At 45.6% G+C, this 25555-nt stretch overlaps 1 protein-coding gene across 5 annotated transcripts in view; it reads right to left on the reverse strand.

The window, feature by feature from the left end:
* TMEM104 (transmembrane protein 104) overlaps positions 1–25511 on the reverse strand; it is a 44121-nt gene extending 18610 nt beyond the window's left edge. The window contains exons 1-8 of one of the 5 annotated variants that reach the window (XM_041486611.1): positions 25433–25511; positions 24069–24188; positions 22152–22273; positions 19933–20014; positions 18939–19041; positions 18472–18552; positions 14119–14218; positions 13230–13335 (exon numbers count right to left, since the gene is read on the reverse strand). In XM_041486611.1, the coding sequence (XP_041342545.1) occupies positions 13230–13335; positions 14119–14218; positions 18472–18552; positions 18939–19041; positions 19933–20014; positions 22152–22273; positions 24069–24113 (639 nt within the window). In that variant the 5' untranslated portion in view covers positions 24114–24188; positions 25433–25511. Of the gene's footprint in view, positions 1–13229; positions 13339–14118; positions 14219–18471; positions 18553–18911; positions 19042–19932; positions 20015–22151; positions 22274–24068; positions 24189–24897; positions 25105–25432 lie in introns of those variants that run through there. The other 4 variants (XM_041486610.1, XM_041486608.1, XM_041486606.1 and 1 more) reach the window with 4 other exon arrangements.
* Between the last annotated feature and the right edge of the window lie 44 nt (positions 25512–25555).

Genomic DNA, 25555 nt, shown 5'->3' on the forward strand with positions numbered 1-25555 from the left:
AAGAGTCCCAAGGCCAGGAACTCTATTTAAAAACACTTCCCCAAAAGGATGAGAAGAGACCACAGGAGGGTGTCTACTTTCTCTACCTCACTGTGCCAGACACCTCAATCCTCTTCCAACCCATTAAGTTAATTAGTTTCATAACTCCCCCCTAACGAACAAGTAAGCCCAAATAAGCACCTTAGACATATACCCAAACTTTCTATCCAATGTTGTCCAAGCTCCAGCCTCTCCCAGAGGGAAATAATTCACAAAGTACTTCATTACACATGTAATTCAAACAATCTAAAACCTACATAGAAAACTGTACCGGTCAGCCCTGTCAGAAGTCAAATATGCAGAGCCCTGGCACATGAAAAAAACCCTCCCAAATTTTCCAGTTTACCTCTTGAGTCAGCTGAGGTATTTTCTAGGAGTTTATCATTCTCTCCCTAAGATTCAGCAAATAAACCCACCCAAGGCAGAATGGGCATAGTCTACTTTGATTAAGATTTTTCTGCTAGTGAAGTGGTTTATTAGAAACAAGCAGGCATAGGGGGCTGATTCATGACTAAACTGAAACAAGCTAAAGGAATGCTTCCTTCAGCTAAGGAGGAGAACTGAATCTATTAAATGCTGTTTAAATTCACAGGATGGCAGAGAGAAACCATTACAGTGCTTTGGCACACGGCTGGCTATTAAGAATGATTCCCTCATTTTCCTCCAAGCTCCTCCATTAAAAGGGAAAGGCCAAGTAAATCACCAGACTCATCGTGGAGGGTATGTGGAATCCACACACAGCAAGTAAATGCAAAATTCTTTATTTTTCCTTCCTTTCTCATGCTAAAAAAACAGCATGAACATCCAGCACACTAAGGACTAAAAAAGACTGTGTTTTTGTTGCTTTTACTGACATTTCCAGTCAAAAAAATGAGAAACCAGTGAGGGTAGAAGAAAGAACAGCAGCTTGTCACCCTGAATTAGTCTTCCCTGCAGGCTAGTAGGAGCCACAAGCAGCACACCAGCTTGCTCAACCCCTGGGAGGGTCTTCAAATCCATTCCTCCCACCAAGCCAAGCCACGGCAACACAGGCACCAAGGTTTGGGATCTTCCCTGAGCTGGCAACTCAGCTGATACCACTTTCCCAGCCTCTGCACCTGTCAGCTCTTGGTATTTCAAAATGAAAAAGCAGGCTGGTCAACTCGAGTCTTCTTGCCACGGGGGAACTAACTAGGGCTTACCGTTGCCTGGAATATATTTTTATATATATTTATATATTTCTAAAAGTATATTTTATTAAAGCTCTTATGTTAAAACTTGGTTACATAACCTTGTTTATTGGATTATCTTCTAAAAGCAAGAGTAAGATCAAGCGTTAATAGGACATCTGGTTGGTTTTTATCAGCTTAGTTGCAGCCAAGAGGACCACCAAGACAGCTCTCAACCACTAAGTGATGGCCAGCTAAAGCCAGCAGCCTTTCAGACCATACAAACATGCTTTAAGCCAGTCAGAGGGCTGTCTGACCAAACGGGTTCTTTATTGACCTGAAGGGTCCATCTATCACTCTGAACCAGTACAGTTCAATAGCTTTCATCTGCTGCTCAGCAAGTGGCTTTTACAGCAGCAGCCAATAATAGCTCAGGAAGCACAATTAGCATCCAAAACGTGGCTGATTCATGTATTAGATACAGTGGTTACAGCATTATAGCCACTGCCTGCATACATTTGCAAGAGGACCATCTGAAAAACCAGCCTCATTCATAACTGTCATCAGAACTTGCTTGTTTTCATGCTACACAAACTCATCTGTAAGAATTGCATCTGGTTTCGGTGCTTGCCAAGTAGTGAATTAAAAACAGTAGCTATTGCTTCTTATTGATTCAGAGCCTTGGAACTTTCAGAAAGATTGTGTGGAAGCAGGGTATGTACCTGAGCAAAGTGAGACCATGACTGTTAAGTGCAACAAATGTGCCAGAAGCAGCTCAAAAAGTGCAAGAATAAAAAAAAAAAAATCATTTGTGCAGCTATCATACCAATGAGAAGTTACTAAGTTTCAAATATCAGAGCAATGATCCCTCAGTTTTAATGTGAAGATGGAGAAGAGGTGTTGTAGTGCTCACTCCTTAGCACTCCCATCTCCTTCTGGGCCCCCAGCCACCCTGCCTTTTCCTTTCCTCCTCCCTGCTTTTTACACCCTCATTCAAACCCACAACCCACCCCAAGCCATAGAATTCCTTGGAGTTCTTGCTTCCCTTTGACAGAAGTGACAACATCTCAGACAAACTTCACTTTAGGATGGTATCAAGCTCCATCTCTGCAGATACTGATGTTTAGACTTCACAGCTGTTGAGCAATGGTACTGCTGCCCCACAAGACAGCACAGCAAATAACCCTACTCTAAAGAGGGGTAAGATAAGATCTCATTTAAAAGTCACTAGTTTAATAAAATGGATCACTCTCCTTGGTAGACTTCAACACTTTTGCAGGGAAGCCAAGGGTTGAGTGATTGATACTGGACTGTGGGTACACAACATTCCCACAGCAAAGCCTGACACCAGTGAGACACAGGCTTGACTGGGCGAGCACTTCCCAAAGGAAGCTTTGCTTGATTCAGTGCTCAGAATTAAGGAAAGTCTCCTTGAGCATGGCAGGAAAAAGCAGACATTTCTTACATGCTGTCAGAAGTGGCAACTCTGACACTTGCTCTGCTTCTGCAAGACATCCCCGAGCTCAGAGCTATTTCACAACTCAGATGAGCACTAGAAAGGACAGATGAAACAATCCAACAAAACCAGACTGCGCAAGTACAGAGAGCAAACAAGATGTCAGGGAACTGGGATACTCTGCTCCCACCTCAGGTGCTTTTCACTAGAGTGTGTCACATGCAGGGAAAAAGAAGTCCAAAAAGCAAAACTGGATTCATTGGCATGGGCACAGGTCAGAGGTTTTATTCCTGGCTGGAAGGCTGAACCAGACCTATCACCTTTAGTAATTCCTTAGGAACTGCTGTTCTGTGCACATCCTCAGGGAATTTTTAGGGCTGACTTTGGAGAGAAATGTTAAATGCATGGTGCTTTGCCCACTCTTGTTTGGAACTCCTAGATGAAGAAAACACCTTCATGGCATTTCAGACCTATCTGCAGCTCCCCCAAGCACACACCTGCAATCTCTGCAAGCTCTTCTGTACCCACTTCAAGCTGTGGCTACTGCAGTGCTACCCCAAGGTGGGCTCCAGTTACTCCTGCCAGGGCTTTTCAGCTAAAACATTTTAAGAGAAAAGGATCTTGAGTGTGGTGTCCCCTCTACCATCTCTTGTCCCCTTCACTAGGGTGACAAGGCCATGTTTCTGTCCTACATGAGCTCATATCTCAAGCTACAGAGCCAGATGGCCCATCAGCAAGGGCGGCGATCCAAGCTTTCCCTGGTAAAGCTTTACCCCTTGCAGCGGACAGTACAAATATAAATACATGGAAAGAGTCTGATTGTTCAGGAAGGAGCTTTTTAGAGAGCTAAGAAAAAAAAAAAGCTTAAAATCCACAGCTTCTCAAGGCTGGAGGCAGGGCTGCAGCAGGGGCCGTGCTGATAGGCAGTAAGTTATCAGCAGACAAGCTGTTATGAAGCTCGAAGTTGGCTGAAAAGAGATAAACCAGCCACAGAACAAGGACTGCAAAAAGAAGTTGAGAGGCAAGAGGGATTTTAACCTCCACATCCCCTGCAGAGTCAGGAAGTCACAATGGAGGGAGGCCACAGCCACCAGACAATCCACAAGGAATATTTATAGCTGAAGAAACAAGGGCAGTTATGCTTTGGGTACAGCAGGCAGCTGCCACAGCAGCTCCGGTAATTAACGTGCTGCTCTCGGGACACCTGGCAGAGCTCTATTATCATAACTCACATCAGGCATATTCCTGGCTCTGAGGAGCCCTCACCCACCTTCTCTCCCAGTTCCTTCAGGCAGAGAGGAGGCATCCTCCAGGAATTAAGACCTCGCTGCTGCCAGGCTGGTTTTTCCCAGTGAAGCAAAGAGGCCTTTCACCCACAGTACCCTTTAAGCTGGATGATGCCTTCCACAGTTTCTGTGCCACAGTGATCCTAATGCCTCTTCCAAAGTGGAAGACCTTCTGCAAGGGATGAAAAAAAGTGCTTGTATCCCCAAAGATACCACCTCCACTGGATCTGAATACTATCTAGAGGTTTTCAAAGGCTCTAGCCCAGGACCAGCATTTGATTCTAACTGCCCACCCAGCAAAAAGGTGTAGTCGTCCCAGCTTATTAAACTCTGATCTTGGGGGTGATCCAACACACCAAAAACCAGTTGTGAACTGGGCAGCCTCCACATGCAGCTCAGGGAGGCCAAGGCAGAAGCAGCACATGGACTGAAGGCAGCACTTGCAGGTGCTGCTCTCCTTTCCTTTCCCTATCCTTACTCAGGGCCACAGCCTGTTTCTGAAGCTGGTCAATCTCTGAGCACCAGGAACTTTCCACTTTGGAAAGAATACCCTAAAATACCAGTTCTTTCTCCACTTAATTTGAAGGAATTCAGGCACAAAGTGTTCTCAGAAAGTCATTAGGTGCAAGGATTCTGTTCCTGGCCTACCTGGGGTGTGCAGGATCACAGCCAGCGGCAAGCTTACACTCTCTGGGGTAAATACACTTCCATTATCATTTTTCACAACAAGAGAGAGATAGAGGCCAGCAATAACCCCGAGGTGACTGGCATCTAATTTTTCATCATTGGAGTATTTATGGCACAGCCGTTTGCAGCATCTTGTAATCACTTTACCGCCTCCTTGACCCCTGGCTCCCCCTTATTCTGCATCTCCTAATTGCATCTGAACAAGCAGGAGGCAAGCAGCAAAGTGGATAGATGCAGGAGAGCTGAATGCTTGGGTTGTGATACTTGGAAGGACAGCAGAGGAGGTGCAGAGCCAAATTTGGCTGTACCCCCCACCACCAGCTTGCTCTGATCTCTCACAGCATATGAAAGTGGAGCTTTCCTCCTTCCTGACACTGGGTGACCTTGAGGAGTTGTTCTCTGCCTCCCCAGTTCATTAGCATGGTATGAGAGATTAATGAGTTTCCTCCAAGAAAGTGTGAGGGCATCATCTTTATACACAAACACAGCCCCAAATTCCTGCATATTTGTAGCCTCTCCCGGCAGGGCATTGACAACTACAACAATATTTATATTGACTACAAAAGCCCCTGGGTTAGACAGCACAAAGCAAGGGAGATGTGGACCAGCATGACACGGATGCACAGAGGGCCCTGCAAACATGTCAAGCTACAAGCTGCCAGGGTTAGGAGGTACTTGGGTTCAGCAAGGATGAATGTTCCTGACGGCCACTAAGCCCTTGTCTGCCACAACACCAACAGTGCTTTCACCACTAAGCCATTTTTTTCCTCTTTTCCCCCCTACAAACTTCTCAGTTGAGTTTCTCAGGATTCTCCAGCTGCCTGGAGGGTGTAGCTTCAGGAGCAGCATTATCCTGCCCACTGCTTCATGCAGGAGTTGCCTGAAGGGAAGGAAAGTCTCCCACTTTAAAACTGCTTAGCACAAAGGAAGAGATAAAGCCTTGTTGCCCAGGGCCAGCGGGGTGTCTGCTCACTTGCAGCTTCTTCCCTGCACAGTGCACACCAAACAGGTGCAACAGGCTTGAGAGACCAGCTCTGCCCCAGAGCATTATACCGACTTCAACTTACAAGATAAATCCCAGCTGCATTATTTGTATTTATAGTCCTGCTTACAGAAGCATGAGCTACGTGTGGGATTTGCTGATGTAGTCCAAAAATCCACATTTTTGGACAAGAGCGTCAGTGATCTCACTCAGACATACAGTGCAATTTAGGATGGCGTTAAGTTGCAGACTTATTTAGGAGTAAAAAGATATATGGATCTGTCCAGAGCTTTCCTCCACAGCTTCTGATAATGTTCATAGCAGCAGAACTGCACAGTTCTGCAGTCCTGATACTTTCTACCTGTATATTAAAGAATTAATGGTAATTTCAGGGGATGAGAGATCAAGACTGCTGTCTTACTAGATGAAGACAATGATGTGAATCAGGCAGGCAGCAAGGTCAGACCTCTGTTTAAAAACAAAGCTGGTACTAAAGCACCAAACAGAATACTGGAAAATATGCTGTTAAGAAAAAGGCTTATATTGCATTTCCCAGGGGATTGTTTAGCTGACTTAACAGATCTTCTCCAACTCTGGCTCCTAGGATGCTGTCACAATCACTGCAGAAAGTAAAACCACACAGGGGAAATCTATTCATTACTTATTTTCTACCAATGTTCTGAAAACCTAAGATTTGTGGCTCTGCTGGAACAGCCTAGTCCAATAAAGGAATTTAAAAGGCCCTTTTAAAACCTTTACCACTCGGTGTAGGGAGTGGGTGATCACATATATTAGTTCTGACACCTGCCCTATTCAGGAGAGATTGGTCTCCAGTATCAGGAGAGAACAGTGTCAGCTTTGGTGCCTTGCTGCCCAAGTGAGCTGACTCCAAAGGACAGCTTTATTCAGGGAAAGCAGCAGCATGGCCTCTCAGCCTTGGCAAGGTGGCTGTGCTGCACAGCAGGGCTGTGGTTTGAGCCCAGCATCACCTCTGGTCAGCTCCCAACTGCAGAATGTGCAGAAAAGCACATTTCAGAGATCTATGACAATATATACACAGAGATCCATGAGACAATATATACACAGAGATCTGTGCAAAGCCACTGCTTCACCAAGTTTTTTTAGTTGGTTTGTTTCCAAGGTTCATGATCACCAACCAACACCACCTAAGTCAAGCCAAGCACTAAAGTGTACAGGACATTCTTCCTTGGGGAAGTCAAGAGTGTCTGAGCTCACTGATGGCCTCTGCCCATTGTATCTCTGAATCTCTTGCACCTTGCTTCTCTGAAGGGCTGGTAGCACCTGCAGCACACCTGGCCATGCATTCAAGCAGCACCACAGCACCCTTCTCTTCCAGACAGCCCTTGTCAGCCTGCTGGAGGTACCAGAGGGACACAGTTGGTCCTTTGGAAAAGTTCAGCATCCAAGTGACAAGCACAACCCAAGCTCCACTTAGGAAAAACACACTTCTCATTGTGAAGTGAACAGACAGCTCTGTACTGAAAACACATTCCAGTCCCCTGCACTATTGATTTTCCAGTGAAAAGAGACAAGCTAATCCATTAATGTTAGTTGTTTCAAAGTGTGGTCTTGCAGTTGCTTCAGTCTGGTCCCAAAGGCTGATTCTCTCACCCAGTGTTTGCCTTCTGGCTGGTATTTCTTTTATTCAAAATGCCATCAGTTACAAGGAAGCAAGAAAAATCACCCATCAGGAGCTGAACTCCAGCTCTTAGGTCACAGGCACAACAAGTTTATATTTCACTTCCACAACACCACACTCATCTGCCTCTCCTCCTGATGGCTCAGGAGGAACATCTTTTTCACAAGGCCAGTTATTATCTGAAGATCCCTTTGCATTAGGAAACACAAGGAGTGTGGCAACAGCCAGTAGAGCCAGTTTAGCTATCACAGGCATATGATGAGTAAGCAATTGAAAGGATTTATTGATGAGCCCACAGAAGAACGGAGCAGGATGAAGGAAGCAGGATTTATGCCATATTAACATGGCTGTGTGCCAATTTCAACCTATTAGTTGCACAATAAAAAGAGTGGAGACTTGCCTTCACATCCCACATCCAGACACCATTTATTTTAGCAGAACTTGGCTCCTATCCCTCTTCAACCACTTCAGACCAAAGCAACAACTTAACTGACCTTACTTTTTGGAGGCTTAGTAGATGAGAGGCATGAGAAGACTCCAGTCAGCCTCTGAGACAGGACTTTTAGCCAAGCAAAGCTGTATTTCAGGGGCACCTATAACAATTTGGCCTACTGATATTGATACTTAATGCAGTACTAATTCCTCTTGTGTCACAGCAATGTTTCAGAACTCAGATGGCCTATACACACAGAAATGGCACAACATTCTGGACTCTTGAAAAGCTTTTTTCTTATTTTGAAGGCTTTCAGAACTGCCTTAATGCACAGAAGTAGCAGCTGCCTTTTTTGTACATTTCTATATCAGTATCACAGTAAACCACATCAAAGCATTTGTGGTAAGGAATATAATGCAATATTTTTGGCAAGAAGGTCTTACCATGAGAAACTTCTTATAGGATATGCAGGGTGACAAGCTAATAGTGCCCCAGTCCTGCTGCATCCTTACTGCAAGCTGAAGTAACCTAGAACACAACAATGCTACAGTTTAAGCAATTTCTTTAAACAAGATGATGACTTCACACATCAGGATAAACTTCCACCAGCTTTCCTTCCTTTTCACTGGCTCACTCTGGGAGCCCAGGACAAGTGCCCCAAACCTTTTAGATGTGCTGTGAAAGCAACCCTTCCTGGTCCAGCTCCTGCTACTGAGGCAGCTTTCTTCCCCACCATAGGTTCTCAAGGTCTCTAGACACTGAGACCTGTAAGAATAAATATCCAGGAGACAGCAGCTGTGACCCATTTATTACTGAATGTTGCTGCAGGGTACAGCTGAGGAAGGCAGGGCAGAGGAAAAGCGCTTGCTGCAAAGGGAACAGTGCAGAAAACCCAGGTGCCCTTGGAAGAAGCACTCTGCTTGCAGCACTGCTCCAGCTCTGTTGCTCCAGCTCCTAGTTGGAAACAGACAGCTTAGATCAAGCATGGATGTTCAAGTACTGCCATGAGGGCTTCTCTCATATCACTGCTGGGAGGCAAAATAGAAAACAAAAAAAAAAAATAAACAACCAAAAAAAAGAGAAACCAGCAGAAGCCAACAATGGACCGAGAGGCCACGAGAGCATCGTGTACCAAGCAAGCGGATAAAACTGCCCCAGTGCAGGTAAATGCATTTGGAAAGATCTATTTTGACAATAAAAATCTGAGATACCTTTACCCAGAGCAGGGCACAGGCAGAGCCAGGAAGGAGAAACGCTGTGGAGGGAAGCAGAGCACGTACAGCAGGCACACAAAGCAGCACTCCAGCCTGCAGCCGGAGCGGGCCGGGAAGGCAGCACCGCGCCGAGGCCGACGGGATCCACACCAACGCTTATCAGTTCAGCCTTTGCATTTGCTGATTAAGTTCTGCTGGTCCTGAGCAATGGTACAATAGCACGTGTGTCCTCAGAGCACCCCCTCACCCCCCTGCACAGCCTCCTGCAGCTGCAGCCCGGCCCTGCTCTGGTCACTGATCAGAGAGTCGGGCCGGGGTGACATTGTCCCCTCCTGAAGAGGGACAGTAAGCGCCTGTGAGCCCGCTCATTTTATTCACTGCACAAGCACGTTTCCAACTGGGATAATCTCCATTAAACCATCTGCGCTCCCATCCTCGCCTGGCCTGCACCCGCTGGGCTGCCTGCGATACTGCAGCATCTGTGAACCGGCACAAGCGGATGCCACGTCCCTCTCCCGATCAGCTAAAAACACCAACAGAGACTCAGACAGAACAGATGCACCCGGTGGCTTTGACGCGCTACCGAGCCAGGCTACCAGGAGTACCTGTGCCAGTGCCTCTTCTGAAAGGCACACAGCTCCCCTTGAGAATTTAAGCCATTTCCTTTCCATCATGGGAAGACACCATGTCCCAGATTGCCAGAAGAGGAGGGCTGAGAACAGAGTAGAGGTTTCAGCCTCAACGGCTGCCCTGGTGGAGAACAGAAGCATTGTTTGCCAGATCATGAACACAGTTTGGATCAGACACTCTGAATGGCTGCTGATCCCCAGGATTTAATCTCTTATTTATCTCAGTACCTGCTTTCTAGAAACAGGGACTATCATATCACATTCCCACATGAGTTCGACACAAAGACAAGGAAGTGTTAAAATGAAATATCTGAAACTTAAATCTGCTGCCCCTTCCCCACGACCTCCCCAGCACAGCCCAGTGGAACCTACAGAGAGCATTATAAAGCAGCTGCACTGAAGTGTGAATTCAGCACTGAGAGAACGTGACCCTGTCCTCAGCACTGCCAGAGACAGCCAAGGGACTTGGGAGTCACTCCAGCTGTTGAGGACGTGGCAGGGTGGTAACGGGTCTGAAGCAAAGATAGAAAGCCATCGATCTGCTTTAACTGTGATCACTGCCTGCCTTAAACAAGGTCACTGGGCTGCCCAACACATGCCTTTCCTGGAAGAAAATTTGTCCTGCAGAGTCTTGCCTTCACAGGAGTGGAACAGCACAGCAAGGCTCACCCTTCAAACCTCCCAGATCTTTTATGGTCCCAAAAAGGAGGCAAGTGTTAGCAGCAGGTGATGGGACAGGAGCAAAAGTCTATTTACATATTTCCTGCACTTGCCTTCACTTATTTGTTTAGCAATCTTTTATTTTCCAAAGCAATTTATAAACAAGAAGCGAGACAACCATTTGTTCAGACAAAGGTTAATAGGGGCCTAGCAGTCTCTGAAGACTCTGCAGACACACTTAGGTGTGAAATCTTGGAGCAGCAATAAAGATGCTGCACAGACAAGCAAGTCTCAAGAGAAGAATTTAATCTGTCTAAATATTCTCATTATGTACATAGTTTTCAGCTTCCATTCACAGTAATCAGAGCAGAGACAGCTTCCAGAAGCCTTTTTAGACAATAAGGTGTGAAAAAGGATTTTTACGTCAGCCATTATTCCTCTCTTCATCCCCAGCTTGAAGAGTCAATGTTTGAAATGGTTTTTGTCGAAAAGAAGACACAGTGTTGGGAGAGAAAAAGTTGACAGGAGGAAGGCAGCACGGGTCTTTGGCAGACTGGTGGGACTTGGCACAAAGCAGCTCCCATTGGCACCATTTGTCCAGAAAACCTCAAATAGATTATTCTCCTCCAAAATAGGTTTTCTGTAGGGTCATGCACAGAGTATGAAATATAACACTACTTTCAGAGAACTGCTTCACTGGAGCAAGCAAGATGTTTCAGTTACATCCACACATCTTCCTCCTAGACATCACTTAAACCTAAATACAGTACTAAGATAAGGTAGAAAACTAGAGGCAGGGATCTAGGACAAAAGGGCTGATCCAAAACTCAGCTGCTTTCTTTTGGGATCACAGTGTCCATCTGTCCCCTTGCCACAGGGGAACTTGTTTGCAAGAAGAGACCTTGTTTGTCCACTGAAACGTGGAACCTGAATTATTCCATCAGGCAAGAATTCAAAATAGAAAGTTAAGAAAAGAGAATAGTTCTCTATGGATACGATTGCCTGGGACCAAGATAAGCTGTGGTCTTAATGCACCTCTCCCCTCCTCACTTTCATGTTGCATTTTCCCCTTCAGACAGGCAGGTTTCAGCTTTAGTGGCATGTTCAAAACTCTACTTATACACACAAGAAGCTTGCATAAAATGTGTAGAGATAATTACAATGGTTTACTACTAATTTTTTTTTGCTTGAAGTCAAGTGACTTCCTTGCCCTGCCCTCCCATCCCCAGGTTTCTCACAGAAATTTTAAGAGCTCAACTGGTCACTAGCTGTCCACACTACAAACACAACAGTGGGGAAAATATTAACCAGGACAGCAGGTGAAAAATATTCACCAGCATAACTACTTTGCAGGCACCCCAAACTCAAAGCCAGGGTCAGTACTGTGGTCTGAGTGTTTTATAAAGGACTACATCTCTTATCCCTCTCTAAAGAGGTCACCATCCTCTCTGTTTTCTGGAGAATGAAATCACACGGGTCTAGCAGGGAGTGGGACCAGAAGTGCTGGAGGCAGAACAAGTTCCAGTTTACTCCTGTCCTCACCCACTAAAAAGCATTAGAGACTTTTAACAGAAAAGCAGAACTTAAGAGATAATGCTAACACCCAGAAGTATCCTGGAAATAGTGATTGTGAGAACTGACCCTCACCAGTAACCCACTACAGACTGGTCTGCTCTCCCACAAACAAACCCACCCTTCACCTAAGAGGGTGCAGAGAACAACACTGAAGCCTTATTCCAGCTACTGAGCAGAAAAGGATTAACCACTAGCAAAGACTTTGCAGATATTTATTCTCCAAATCCACAAGACAAGCAGAGGGAAAAGCTCCTCTGAGACTTATGTACACAGACTTCAAGTCTAATGCTTACAGAGTCTTAATTTTTTTAATTTTGCAAGTCCTAACAATTATCTTCATGAATTATAGACGTAATATCTCAGAGACACAGGCAGTAATTAATGCATGTCTGCCTTTTCTGACTAGCTCCTTCTGCTGGGTCAGGGAGAGTTATTGAAATTCAGGAAGGAAATCTTCAATCTTCTAGAAGTTTTAAAGAAACAGACCAAGACAGAATTTAATAAAGCAATAATATTTCTCTTAAATAATTAACTAGTCTTTGACATTCACTAATATTTCTGAGGCCCAGCTCTTACTTTTGCAGTGATGCTGGATGTGATCCACTGCATCTCCAAAATGTACTAACCCCAAAATTACCTCTGGATTTCTCTGCACACACGTAGCCACCCTCATTCCTTTTACTTAAAATTCTCACTGAGACCCTTAACAGAAGCCACACTGTGCCGCACTAGCATCCTTCCCTCCTCCCATTTTGCCCTACTGACATCTGTCTCCAAATACGAGCTCTCAGCACTCCCCAGGCTCTAAAGAAGCCACGTTCATCATCCTCTGGGAAAAGCCCTGGGTTCAGAGCAGAACCCCAGCACAGCATTAGATGCAATAGACAATCCTGAACTAGACAAAGCTATTACTAAGGCAGTGTGTACCACTGGATGTTGTCTAAGCTGGTTGTTTCCATCATCTTTCAAGTAGCATTCTCCTGCAGCATTAACAATTTTATTCACATAAAGAATGGACTCAATGATCCTTGTGAGTCCCTTCCAACTCTGAGTATTTTATACTGTAAAGCACTCAAGTGAGTTTAATATACTTCAGCATCTTGACAACAATCACCCCCAAGCAAATATTAATTAGCCAGTCACTGAAAAAAACAGTGAAGAAAAACCCAGCCTTTGGCAAAAATATCTCACCTGCTTAAGCAATATAAAACTACACATAGAGATGGACAGAACTTAAACTCAAAACCATAAGGATCATTCTGATGGCAAACAAGTTCAAACACAGCCATGCCACCAAGAATAGGGAGGGGGTATTCGGCCAAAAAAGTCAGAGTGAACCAGAAGTTTCATATTCTGTTGTTCACTTGAACTACATTATTTCTACAAGAAAAAAAAATTCCCTATGCACTAAAAGCAGAGTTTAAATAGCAACAGTGGTCATTCCAATTGCAGAAGCTCACCAGATACAGCCTATAAGCATCAATCCTTCGAATTGGCCCCCAGCACTTGTCCGTGTCGTTGTACTTTGTGCTGTCTCCAACACTGCAAGAATGGTTGCCAGTGACACTGCTGGGAAAGGAGGGAGAAACAAAAGAGAATAATTAACTCCTAGCAGATGTCTTCCCCTCTCCTGCATTCAAGAAAGAAGAATGAGCAGAAGCCAATCCTCCTCTCTGTTCCTGGTCACACTCACTTCCTTACATTTTCTGGACAGTGTAACACAGTGAGTTGCTGAGTACCAGAGATTTAAAGGCAAATTCTTGGATTGCCTGCAGTTATTTGCTAGTTTTGCCATTTAATCATCAAGCTGGTGAATTTAGATATTTTATGGATCGCTCAGGTTTTCCATTTTCAAGATTGAAGTACAAATCCAGCCCAGATTTGATCAAACCAATCTATTTTATTATCTGTTTCTTTGAGAAAGGCACTACTCCCATTCCAGAGCTAAGTCCATGTACCATCACCACCCACTGGCCTCAGGCTTAGTAAGCATCACACCCCTCAACTCTTACCCAAAGAGAGAGAGAAGGCAACATATTGCAGAGTATTGCAATCAAACTATGGAGCAACAAGTCTCATGTCTGCAAGTGCTGAAGCTGGAAATACTTCAGCACCTGAGCACCTGTCTGGAATCAGGTCAGCTACTTGCAGTCAAGCAGCAGGCATTCAGGTGAGGAATACAAAACAACTTCACCACCCACCCACAAGAGATGAGCTGTCCTTGAGTCATTTCTCCACCCCATGCTTTGGAAAGTATAGCTGATCCTAGTCAGATTTATCACCCCATCAAACCCTAAGCCTGCCCTGTTCCCTGGCAGCACACAGCCCCTCAGGAGTAAGCACACTTACCAGGTCACCTGCATTAGGGAGACTGGCACTGCTGCTGCATAGATTGCCAGATCTCCATAGAGGTAGATAATTATGCAGAAATAGAAGAGGTTGACACCCACTGCAGAAAAAGAAAATATTGTCCAGATTCAGCAGAGTACACAGAGACTCTTGATCTCTGCATTTCAAATATACAAAATTTTTAAGACCTTAAATCACCATTTGCCTCCATAGTTTCTGCAGCAAACCACCCAAGCTCAGGGAACTTACCATGGAACAGGAACTGATGGGTCATGAGGGGTCTCAGAGCTCCACTCTGCCTCCTTCAATACCTGTTACTGACACTAAATAAACCCTCTAGTTCAAGCCCATCCTGCAGTCTAGACCAACAGGTCTCACATAAGTCACCTGCCAGACGAAACTGTCAGCTCTGAACAGCCACAGGCAAACATCCGGGTGAAGTGCAAGCACAGTGTGAGCACAGCCTGACAAAGTGAAATGCAGAGAGAATGTTTCTAGGCTCTGCTGATTCCAAATCCCCTGACTGCAAACCTGCAGGACCTTCACAATGTGTACTTGTAGGGATTTAACCCTTCAGAGCTCAGATTCCAATAGGCTGAAATGGAGCTGCTTTGGGAGATTCCCTACCACTGGCAACTTGAGCCAAGGTACAATCCTGCAAAGCTTTAAAACTGTTTCTGTATCCCACTTACCCTGATGCCACCACATACACTGTTCCTGCCCCTACTCATTTTATGGGCTAAGCTTTTTCTGGTTTGTTTCTTTCAATTATTTTTAATTTAAAGCTTTCCCTGCCTTCCCCTATGAGATGAAAAGAAAATCTTACACAAATAACTGGGTGCACAAAACAGCCTTACTGAGGCACAAGAAGACACTGCTGAGAAGAACTAAAATCTAAAGGGATAAAGAAATGCTTGATGAGACTCCAGGATCCTCTTCTTGCAAACAAGTCTGTATAAATCTCACCAACAAGTTGGGAGATATTTTATTTCAGAGTCAGATGAGTTACAGAATAAAAGCCTCAAATTTATTTAATTTAGGAAGTTGACATTGAAGGAAAACAGCTCAAGAAACCTGCCCATACTTTCAAGTTGTGATGCCACCTGATGCTTAATCCCAGTGCAGCTTGAGCAAACCTCAGACTCACGGCTGTGACACCTATCAAACAAGGACAGCACTGCTGTGGGACTGAAGACTCATTCCTACAGTGCCTGGGTGCCCCAAAGTTTACCATGTTTTACCATCATACTGCCCCTGGATCTCTGGATGTCAGGAAACATTATTAGGCATTCTCCTTCATTTAAATAAATTATTCTATATGCTGAGCCTGCTTAGCAAGAAGGGAGCTGTATCAGCTTCCCTGCTTCTGTACAGTAGCACACTAAATCAGTGCTCTGGAGCTGTTCCTGGAGACAAATGGACTTACTACAGAAATTGTCAGATCATTCTATACAGTTCTCCCACTGTTTTCTTGCTCTGTGAAAGATGTCTTCACAGTTAGGGAGTCTCTGCATTGTTCTGGAGACAGCAACAAACTACCTACCAGTCTTTTCCAATTTCCTATTAAGAAGGGTTGAAGGTTTTAAAAAATACCTGACATAGGACAGAAGCTGCAGAGACACGAAGCTGAGGACTACACAGACTCAAGACAGATATTCTGTTTTGGGATCTGTGACTGGTCTCAGGACTCAGCTGCCCCACACCCACACAAAATAAAGCTGACATGACCAGCTAAGCCTCAGCAGCACCAGCCAGTACCCAGCAGCACCCCCATTCCAATGCAGACCTCTCTGTCTGCAGGAAGCACAGGTGACACTCCTCTCCAAGACAGGAAGATTTTAGCATCAGTTATTTTATAAACTGCTGCTGACCCTCCCTGATCAATACTTTCATTACTTGGCACAAAACGAGGAAAAAAAAAAAAGCAATTACTTCCTGTGAGGAAACAGCATGATAGATGTGTCTAGAATCTATTACTGCAATAAATGACTGCTCAGTCCCAGAAGAAAGCACCCAACATTAAAAAATAAAAAAATCAAATCAAGAAAAAAGTAGTTTTTCAGAGACAGCTCTTTCAAAAGAGCATACAGTCTCTTCACAGTCTAAACCTAAGTCAGCTCCCTTTAAGAAAGCAGACAATCTGAAATTGAGATTTATCCCCAGCTTACCTCCTAGGACTGCAGATTCAACTCCTGTCAGATTGTTGAAAATAAAAATCAGTCAAGGGAAAGGAGCAGAGAACTCACTAGAAATCAGGGGTTTTGAGGTCTACTGCACAGCTTTCATCAGCCTTCCCTCTGGAGGCTGTAAAGCCCTCCATCACCTTGGGTTTGGATCCATACTTTGTGTATCATCAGTAAACACCCAGACATTTGCCAGCTGTGAAACCTCACGGGCTGGTGCTTGGAGCTGGGAATTCCCCAGTGTGACCCATTTTCTCAGCACTAAGTGGTCACTGAGCAGCTGCCCTTGCTGAAGGCCTTTCTGTGCAGCTGTGGGGAGGCAGCACCTCAGCAGGGACCTGCAGGGACCTTCACCTGTCTGCAACACCAGCCACTCACAGCCAGAGGGTGTCTCTGAATCAGTGACAGGGATGGAGCCTCACTGCTGAGCTCCAACATCGGGAAAGCAGCAAATGAGTTAGAGCTGCCCCAGCTCCTTTGCTGTGGGCATCTCACCCCATGTAGAAGCCATAAGTAGGGTCAGGTCATGGCCTGCAGCTGTTCCAGCCTCCCTCCTGCAGATGGACTCATCCCTTTGCGATGGGCTGAGCAGACCCTGGGGAGGATCTCTAACACAGAAATCAGATAACTCTGGCTAAAGCAACATTAAGAAGAGGGATTAAGATTTAAGAGTCCTAAGCAGTTTATTTCACTTTGCTCGGAAGCTACATCAGTGCTGATGGAGAGAGGACACATATTCCCAGCACCCTCTACTGGCTGAGCACCAGAGAGGCCCAGAACCTGCCTGGCTCCTGGGGGTCCTTTCCAGCTCCCTTATGAAGCACATACAAAGAAGGGGCCTCCTGAAACGTGATGAGAACACTCTGACTCCTGTGATCCCCATCCCTCCACAGCCCAATCCTCAGCAATACAGCCAAACCCTGCTCTCAAAGCGCCTCTCAAATGTTACTCCTCAGAGGAGCATCAAGAGACAGGCATGTGTTCACCATATTTTACACACAGCAAAGCAAACAAGCAAGAAAACTTGCCTTAGGTCATAACAACTCAATGGCACAGGCAAGACAAGGAACAAGATGTTTCTGACACACTTCACTTCTCTGACTAAAAACGTGGCAGCCTAGTCCAAGGTGGATTATTTTGATAGTCCTAAGTGATTCAAAACTACAAATTCCCAGAAGAGGCATGTAGGAAAATTAAAAAGTTTTTTTCAATTAACTTTACAAGTAAAAAATAAAGTTCAAAGAATATTCACTCCTTAAACCCAGCTGTCCTTCAGAGACAAGAGCTTTACACTGGTATAACACTGATGTAATGTAGTGGAAAAAACCCAGCCTTCTATTACCTCTTTGCAAGGTGGCCAGCAAACAAGGGAAAACATCACTTTCCACAAAAATTGGGGCCTGACAGGCTCAAAACTGCACAGCCATGGAGTCTGATGATATTCTGGCTCTGCACAGCATTTCATTGTCCTGCTTTACAGGTTTCAGAATCCTCATCACTGTGGTTTGCATTTCTATCACACGCAGCAATGGATGGGACTTTATTAGAGCAGGGTTACAAGTTTGTTCCCTGGCATACAAAAAACATTTAAAGGCAAAAAGACAAGCCAGCTGCCTACCACATCCTCAGCAGGGAACTCTTCAGCAGTTCATGTCCCAGCTCTCTTGATAATTCCCCAGATGCAGACAATTCCTAGAAGCTCCTATCAGAAGTCTCTCTCCTTCAGACTGCTATCTACAAGGCTCAGGGAAGCCTGAGTCTCTCATTCTCAAATGTTACAACCAAAATGCAACAGAAAACATTACAGCTGGGCTCTACTGCTTCAGAAAGTGGGTATCACAGAGGACACGTGGTTCATAGGTAGGTGAACTGAAGTCAGAAAAGGCAGTGACTTCCACTTTCCTGTATCAAGACACTGCTCCCACAACCTGCATTGTTTTGCTGGTTCCATGCCCACCACAGCAGGCTCTGGCCCACCTGGCCCATAAATACTTTATAGAAACACCACACAAGAGGATGAATACAGTCCACAGTTAGAAGGAACAGCACATCTGGGTGGAATTATCACCAACTTAGGATGCAAACCCACACTGAGAAGCATGCAAACTTACAGAACAGCCATACACACAACATGCAGGAGGACTTAAAGGGACTTTTGAAAATCACTTACCTTTATTGAAGAACATGGAAGCCATCTGGCCCATTTCCACCCTCTCAGTGATTTCAAAGATATTGGCTGAGCCACGTCTCTCTGCAAGTTAAAAAACAAGTGTTTCAACCAGTCCCTCCAATAAGCCCTAAGGCCAGATTCCCTGGATACTTGGGAACCTCTAGCAGCAGTTTGAAGGACAGTATGTACAACTCCACAGCTGCAGAGTCACTGGGCCAATTACTCTGTGAAGCTAGTCTAAGGAGTTTAGAAAATAAGATGTTCTCATCTTAGTGACGTAGAGGGAAAAGATCTTTATCGGGCTGCAGAAGGCAAACTGAATGCTCAATGAGTCTTATCTTACAAGTGTTGAGGACTTTGGGATGAGAGCATGTGGAAGTAAGGGTGAAATGGACACAGGAGTCCACTGGAATACTGTCTGCAGAGAAGAGGCCTCATACCAGTGGAAGCATGAGCTGGGTACTCACGAACGGACAGGATAGGCCGTGTCTCTGCTCGCTCGTAGCCATCTTGGAGGAGAACATCACTGTCAGACACTCCAGAGGAAGAATCCTCATCTTCATCATCCTCCTGGATAAAAAGACCACTGCTGAGACATCTGCTACCCACAGTAGAGGCTGTGCCACCCCCAGTGTCATGGTCACTTCCAGACACTCAAAGGAAGGTCCCAAACAGGAGGGGACCTTGCAAGCAAAGGCAATACCAGGAAACCCAGAGGATGCTGTGGAGGGCAGAAGAGGACACTGACAGAGCAGGCTGAAGTGAGTGACATGTACCAGCCCCAGGTCACATACACACACAGCAACACTGCCCAATTCATGCAGTGATAAGTGACACAAGGAAGTTGAAAACTTCAGGAAAATCTGCAGTGCTGCAGAACTGGGAGAAAAAATATAAATCCAGGCATATCTAGCTAACACAAGCAGGTCTAGCTCCTAACTCCATCCCACTAACACTAAGCCAAGGGGCCTAAATCAGTGCAAACAATTATGCCTCCCTCTGATCCAGTAAAGCCACAAGTAAGTTTCACAGCAAGGACATAATTCAGAACTGTCCACAACCTGGGATACTGCCCAAGTAACAGCAAGGACATCCCAGCCTGTCCCAGTTAAATGACCTGAGATCAGCAAGGATTTATAGTCCTCAGCACACTCCAAATAGCACCAATATATTGGCTGCCACCTCTCCACATTCATTGAGCAGCGCTTCTGGGCAAGGAGAGTGTGATCAGTAAGAAATGTGAACAGCACAAGAGATTTTTCAAAGCAGGAGCAGAAAATCCTGTCTTTAATGAGCAACCCCACAGGGAACTAACAGCTACATTTTAAATGGCAAAGCTAAGTACAGTAGAAATTTATTTCCTTGGAGTTAGTAATGAGACAAGGCAAAAATGCAGGGGAATGCCAGGAAAATCCTATGTGATAGAACAGGAGGAAAAGGAGAATTAAGCCTCACACAAACCTTGCGTTTTTCCATTCTCTTCCATCTCAGCTGGGCATTTGCAGCAGCCATGGCTTCCACCACAAAGGTTGTGGTCATATAGCTACAGAGAGAAGAATTCAATTGATATCATCAGTAATAGTCAAGAACTGTCACTGAAGAGAAATGGAGAATAATTCCCATCTATTTGTAGGAGAAAACAAACAAACCAAAACAATGCTTTTGCCAGCTCCCCACACACTGTTTTGATAGTGTTTCATCTCAGTTTATTGCTCCCTTCTGCTCAAGCAGACCACAATACGCAGTAAAATATAACACACCTCCAGATATAATAAGACACTTTAGATATCTGGAAGGCACATTCCTGGTGCTCCTGTGGGGTGAAGACAGCAAGAGAACTTTGATCTTTGCTAGAAGGCAAGTTTTCTTCCTATTTTTAGAACTTAGGACAAACCCAGTTCTACTCTGAAGCTCATGGCAAAGGTACTCTTGCCCCTTAAAGAATCTTACACATGGCATCAGAAGCAAAACAGCAATAGAAGAACAAGGAGCACATCACACATGCAGGCAAATACTGGAGGCCAGTGGAAAAGCTGTCCAGGGAGACAGGGAGAGCTACTGATGGAATGAATATCATTATCTCAGCTAAAACCAGTCCTATAATATTAATCAATAAATTTTAAAAACCCTCAAATCAATCTTATTTAAGGCTTTAAAGTGGTTTCTCACTGCTTCAGGAACTGGACTTGCCTATTGAGTTCAAGTAAGAGATGAGTTTTGCAAAAATAAAAGGAAGTGCTGAGGCCTGTGTAGCAATTTCCGCCCAGGCTTTTCCTGCACCAAAGGTGCCCAGTGGGCACGAGGAAGTCACAAGTACCAGAACAAGGCATGCAGCACTTTGAGCTGTGTCTTCTGAGCTTAATCCAGTGCAGTTCTGATAAACAGATTTGGAGGTTTGTGCTCTCCTGCTGACCTTGAAGGATTGTCTGCTGGTGCTGAATTCCGTATGCTGAATTTATACTTTTAAAGTGAAGCAGCTAAAAGGAATTGCTCCTCAATCTCCCAGTTCCCGGTAACCCCACAGATATCATTTTACCAAGCCTTTGCAGCACCCAGCTCCGAGGTGGTGCAGTCACAAGCATTTGACCATACAGTCTCCCTGCACAGCACAGAACAGATCCCAAAAGCTCTGCCTCCAAACCAAAGGCACATTCAGGCTGGCAGAACTGCTTACTGAAAAAGCTGGTACTTCAAAAGTCCATTTGTACAACGGCAGGAGGGAATTTTGTTTTATTTTATCTTAAAACCAAGCAAGAAGGACGCAGGGATTCCCAGCCCACCAGAAGATGGCAACTGTAGCAGTAACACCTTAGAAATCAGTGCTGTATCCACGGCCTTCAGCTCCACCTGCTGCTCCAGCAGGGAGCTACCTGGGCAGGGGCTCAGAGTGAACCAGTGTGACAAACAGGAGACCATCTCGGTCTCTTCCACCGGGCAGCAGCTGACAGAACAAGAGGACACAGTCTCAAGCCACGTCAGGGAAGGTATAGGTTGGATATTAGGAAAAAATGTTTCATTGAAAGAATAATAAAGTACTGGAATGCTCTTCCCAGAGAGGTGGTAGAATCACCATCTCGGGATATGTTTAAAAAAAGGCTGGACATGGCACTTGGTGCTATAGTCTAGTTGAGGTGTTAGGGCATAGGTTGGACTTGATGATCTTAGAGGTCTCTTCCAACCTCATTATTCTGTGATCTTCAGAGTCTTGAGCAGCAAAGGTCTGGAGGGGCTAAGACGGGCCTGGCTATACAGGAATTTGTGTTCCTGACACTTTCAGCTGTGAGAGCATTGCCAGAAGCCAAGAGAAAGCCTACATGTATGCAAATCACAAAGCAAAGACCTGACCTTGTGCCACCTGTGACCTGGTTGGTGTTTGGGGAACTGACAGAGGTGAGCACGGAACAGATCCACAGTGAGGACAATGTCAAAAAGGTAGCAGGGATAAAGGTTCCAGAAGACTCTGGACTAGAGGAAAAGTCCTTCCCATCAGTCAGGAAATGGGATGTACCAGAGAGTCAGGAAATGCATCCTTCCAAATCAGGTCCACAGGCAACACCACTGCAGAAACCAACACTCAAGCAGCAGAGGGGCAGAGTACACAGGAAAACAGTGAAAGTCTTTACACTGTCCTCACCCAGCTGAACTGCCCAGCCCCCTAAAGACACACATACACATCCTACCTCATAAATCCCAGGAACATCAGGAGGACGAGGCTGACGAGCCACCCTGCTGTGGCAAAGGCCTTGGGCATGGTCAGGGCTCCCGTTCCAACAATGAGGTTGAACATGTACACCAGGCCAACCTGCAATCAGCCACATGATCCAGCATCAGAGTGTGCCAGCAATCATCCAAAACACCTCACATACACCCTGATTTAAATGGAGAGGGCAATCCCTGAGCCAGCAGGGTGGGAACAAGTCCATGTGAGAAACAGCTGGACGAAGGGACTGAAATCCAAAGAGAACAATGTGGGTGTCAGCACATTATTGGAGAAACAGATAGTCCCCTCCATTTTTTGTAATTATTTTAAATTATTTTTTTCTCTCTAGCTTGTAAAGTTATAAAGTGCATGAAATTTTTTTTTTGTTTGTTTTCAAATCACTGCCTTCTACCAGAAGGTCCGTGCTGTGGGTTGGGGACCTGAACACAAATAGTTATGGCTATGTACCTTTCCAGGACCGTTTATTCTCAGTCAAGCAGGAAATATCCAAACAGAATTCTAATTCAAAGCCTGCTTGCCATTTTACCAGTAAGAAGATGAGCATATTGTGAAGAAGGGATTTTACTTCCTGAAGGGAAAGGATTTTATCTTCTCTGGCAATGAGCTTTTCCAGTGTCCAAAGACAAAAGAGAACTGTGCACATGGACAGGACCCCCCAGGCTAAGAATTTAGCTCAATTAAAGATCAAAAACTGCCAAAGTTGTTGTGCTTTAGTGGGCTTTTTTAATATAGGTCAGAGTCCCTCCAGAGGAAAGCCAGTAAAGAGCTGTGTATGAGCAGACTTTTCTGGGTGTGGAGCAATTAACATCAGGAGAATGATTCCCCAGTGACCCTGAGAGCACTTCACTGCCATAAGCACAGCAAATTCATCTTCTGCTGAACATCCCAGAACGATGCTTTTCCTTTGGTCAAGCAGAAATGAGAATGGTGCCTGTAATGTTCAGCTGGGTTAGACATCTTCAGGGAAAGAGGAGAGCCTCAGCCCTTGGGATTACTCTAGGAAATTCATGCAGCACCAGCACAACAACATAAGAGCAGGTGACACTAATCCTTGAGGGTCCAGACATCCCAGTTACTGTCTTACTTCTCCATTTTCTCAGTTGTGACCTATTTCTGCAGCCTACTATCCACTTCTCCTACATTTAATCATTAACATGGAGATGAAAATTTTAAAGCATTTAAAATCCAACACACAGATTTCAGGGCTGGTTCTAAATTTATTGAGTTCACTTCAAAAAAAAAAAAAAGTGTTTACAAAGTGCTGTTTTTATAAGCTGACATTTTGTGAAGGCTTGTGGCTATGAAAACCAGTATTTCCAGTAATATAGGAAAGCAGTAATTGGCTCTGCAGTTGCACAGGACACCACATTACAGGGAAGAAACCTCTAAATTACTCACTTCCACTGAAGTGGTATAAAACAAATTACTGCAACAGCTGCAGCTAAGTAAACTTTGAGAAATTCAGGGGAAAATGTTTACATAAAGAAACAAAAGGGAAGAAAGTGGGCTAGTTTCAATGTCCAAGTCCCCCCTGTCTGTTCCAATGACGATTTGGGCTGATGAAAACATTAACAAAATGTAACAAAGTGGGCAGAAGGATAAAGAGTTGGTATGGGACATGAAGCTCTTTCTAGCACTTTTAGATCTATACTTCAAGCACACATCATCCCTTTACCTTATGAAAAGTGATCTGTGATGTAAAAAAACCCCATATAACTACAAACATCAAGCATCTTTAACCACCATTTGACCCCCACAACCTCTTGAAATGCTGAGGTTATGTCCATGAGGAAGTAAGGCAAACACAATGCTGAGGAAAGAAGATTTTGAAAAAAAAACCAAACTTGTGAGCAAACCCACAAGCAGTGGAACTTACATAGGGAGAGTAAAGCTCTCCGGTGTCAGTGATGCCTCCTGCCATCCTGGAGATGGAGCCCCAGAGCAGAGCCAGAAGGGTATTTTTGGGAGGGTCTTTTCAACTTCTGTCACCTTTAACCTAGGGAAACATCATAATATCTTTGCTGGGAAAAGGAAGAAGTCACAAGCTAGCTTTGGCACATCAGTTTTATGGTATTTGAACAGATTTCAGCAGGATCTTGCCCTTCAGACAGACCCCACTCACCAGCACTTCTGTTAAACTGGTTTAAAAGCAACCAAAAGGCCCTGCCCTTTCACAGCATGTGATGACCAAACTTCACCCTCTCCAAACAGCCAGAGGGGCTGTTCCAGACAACTAAAACCTCAACAGGAAGAGTTACTGCCTTGAAGATGATCTCAAACTGCTGCTTCTCATGCAGCTACTACTCCTTGCAAACACGTGCCTCCTACAAATCAAAAAAGCAACCTAAAGTCTCTCCTCCTAAATTCAAGTACAGAAATAGTAGACAAATTAAAATATTGGACCTATTAAAGACACACCAAGATGCTTTTCATGCATCTACATTTCCAAAGCAGAAGTGTTTGGGAAGCTTTACATTGTTTCAAAAAATCTAGATGTGTATGGAGAAACTGAAGCCTTCTGTAAAGTTTCAGTGTCAATAATTAGCCACGATTGAAGTAAAGGCTTCACACTTCTACATGTGCTCCTACTCAGCCACATCAGCTGGGACAAACCATCAGCACAAGCTGAACTCCACTGAAAAACCCAGTGATAAGCTTGTACACCCCCGCTGAACGCCAGAAAAGAATCAGGCAGCATAACTCACTGAGGTCATAACTGGACCAGCTCAGAAAGAGAGCTCAAACACATCAGGAAGGAGAGCTTTTCACAACAAACCTCGGCTCAAAACGCTGAAGCCGAGCTTGGCAAACACGGAGCAAGCAGGAAGACAAGGCACACGGCGGGACACGCGGGCCAGCGTGTCCCGAGCAGGCCCCGGCCCCGGCGGGGACACCGACACCAGGCCCCCGAGGGCACCGGAGCCCCCCGGCCTGCCCCGGCCTGGCTCCCCCGGGCCTGCACCCCAGACGGGTCGCTGCTCGCCCCCCTGCCCTCTCCGGGGGACTCCCCCCGCCCCACAGAGCGCCGACAACCCCGGCAGCGCCTCCCACCACCCCAGGGCGTTCTCCCCAGGCCCGCTCCGCTGCACACCCCCACACCAGGACCCTCGCCAGGCCTCTCCCCGCCCGTCGAGCCCCTTCCCAGCCCTCCTCGCAGGCTGTCCCCGCACAGGGCCGCCCCCAAAGCCCCTCTGAGGGCCGCGTCCCGCCCGGGCCCCCCGGGACCCCCCGGCCCCTCACCAGCGCCAGCGGCTCGTGCCGGCGGCCCCGCCCCCGGCCGCGCGGGGGCACTCACGGCGCACGCGCCGCCCGAGAGCGGGGGGGCCTTCCGCGCACGTGACAGGCCCGCGGGGCGGGGCGGGG

The sequence above is a fragment of the Pyrgilauda ruficollis genome, unplaced genomic scaffold, assembly GCF_017590135.1.
Source record: "Pyrgilauda ruficollis isolate IOZ18807 unplaced genomic scaffold, ASM1759013v1 scaffold77, whole genome shotgun sequence".
NCBI classification, from domain to species: Eukaryota; Metazoa; Chordata; class Aves; order Passeriformes; family Passeridae; genus Pyrgilauda; species Pyrgilauda ruficollis.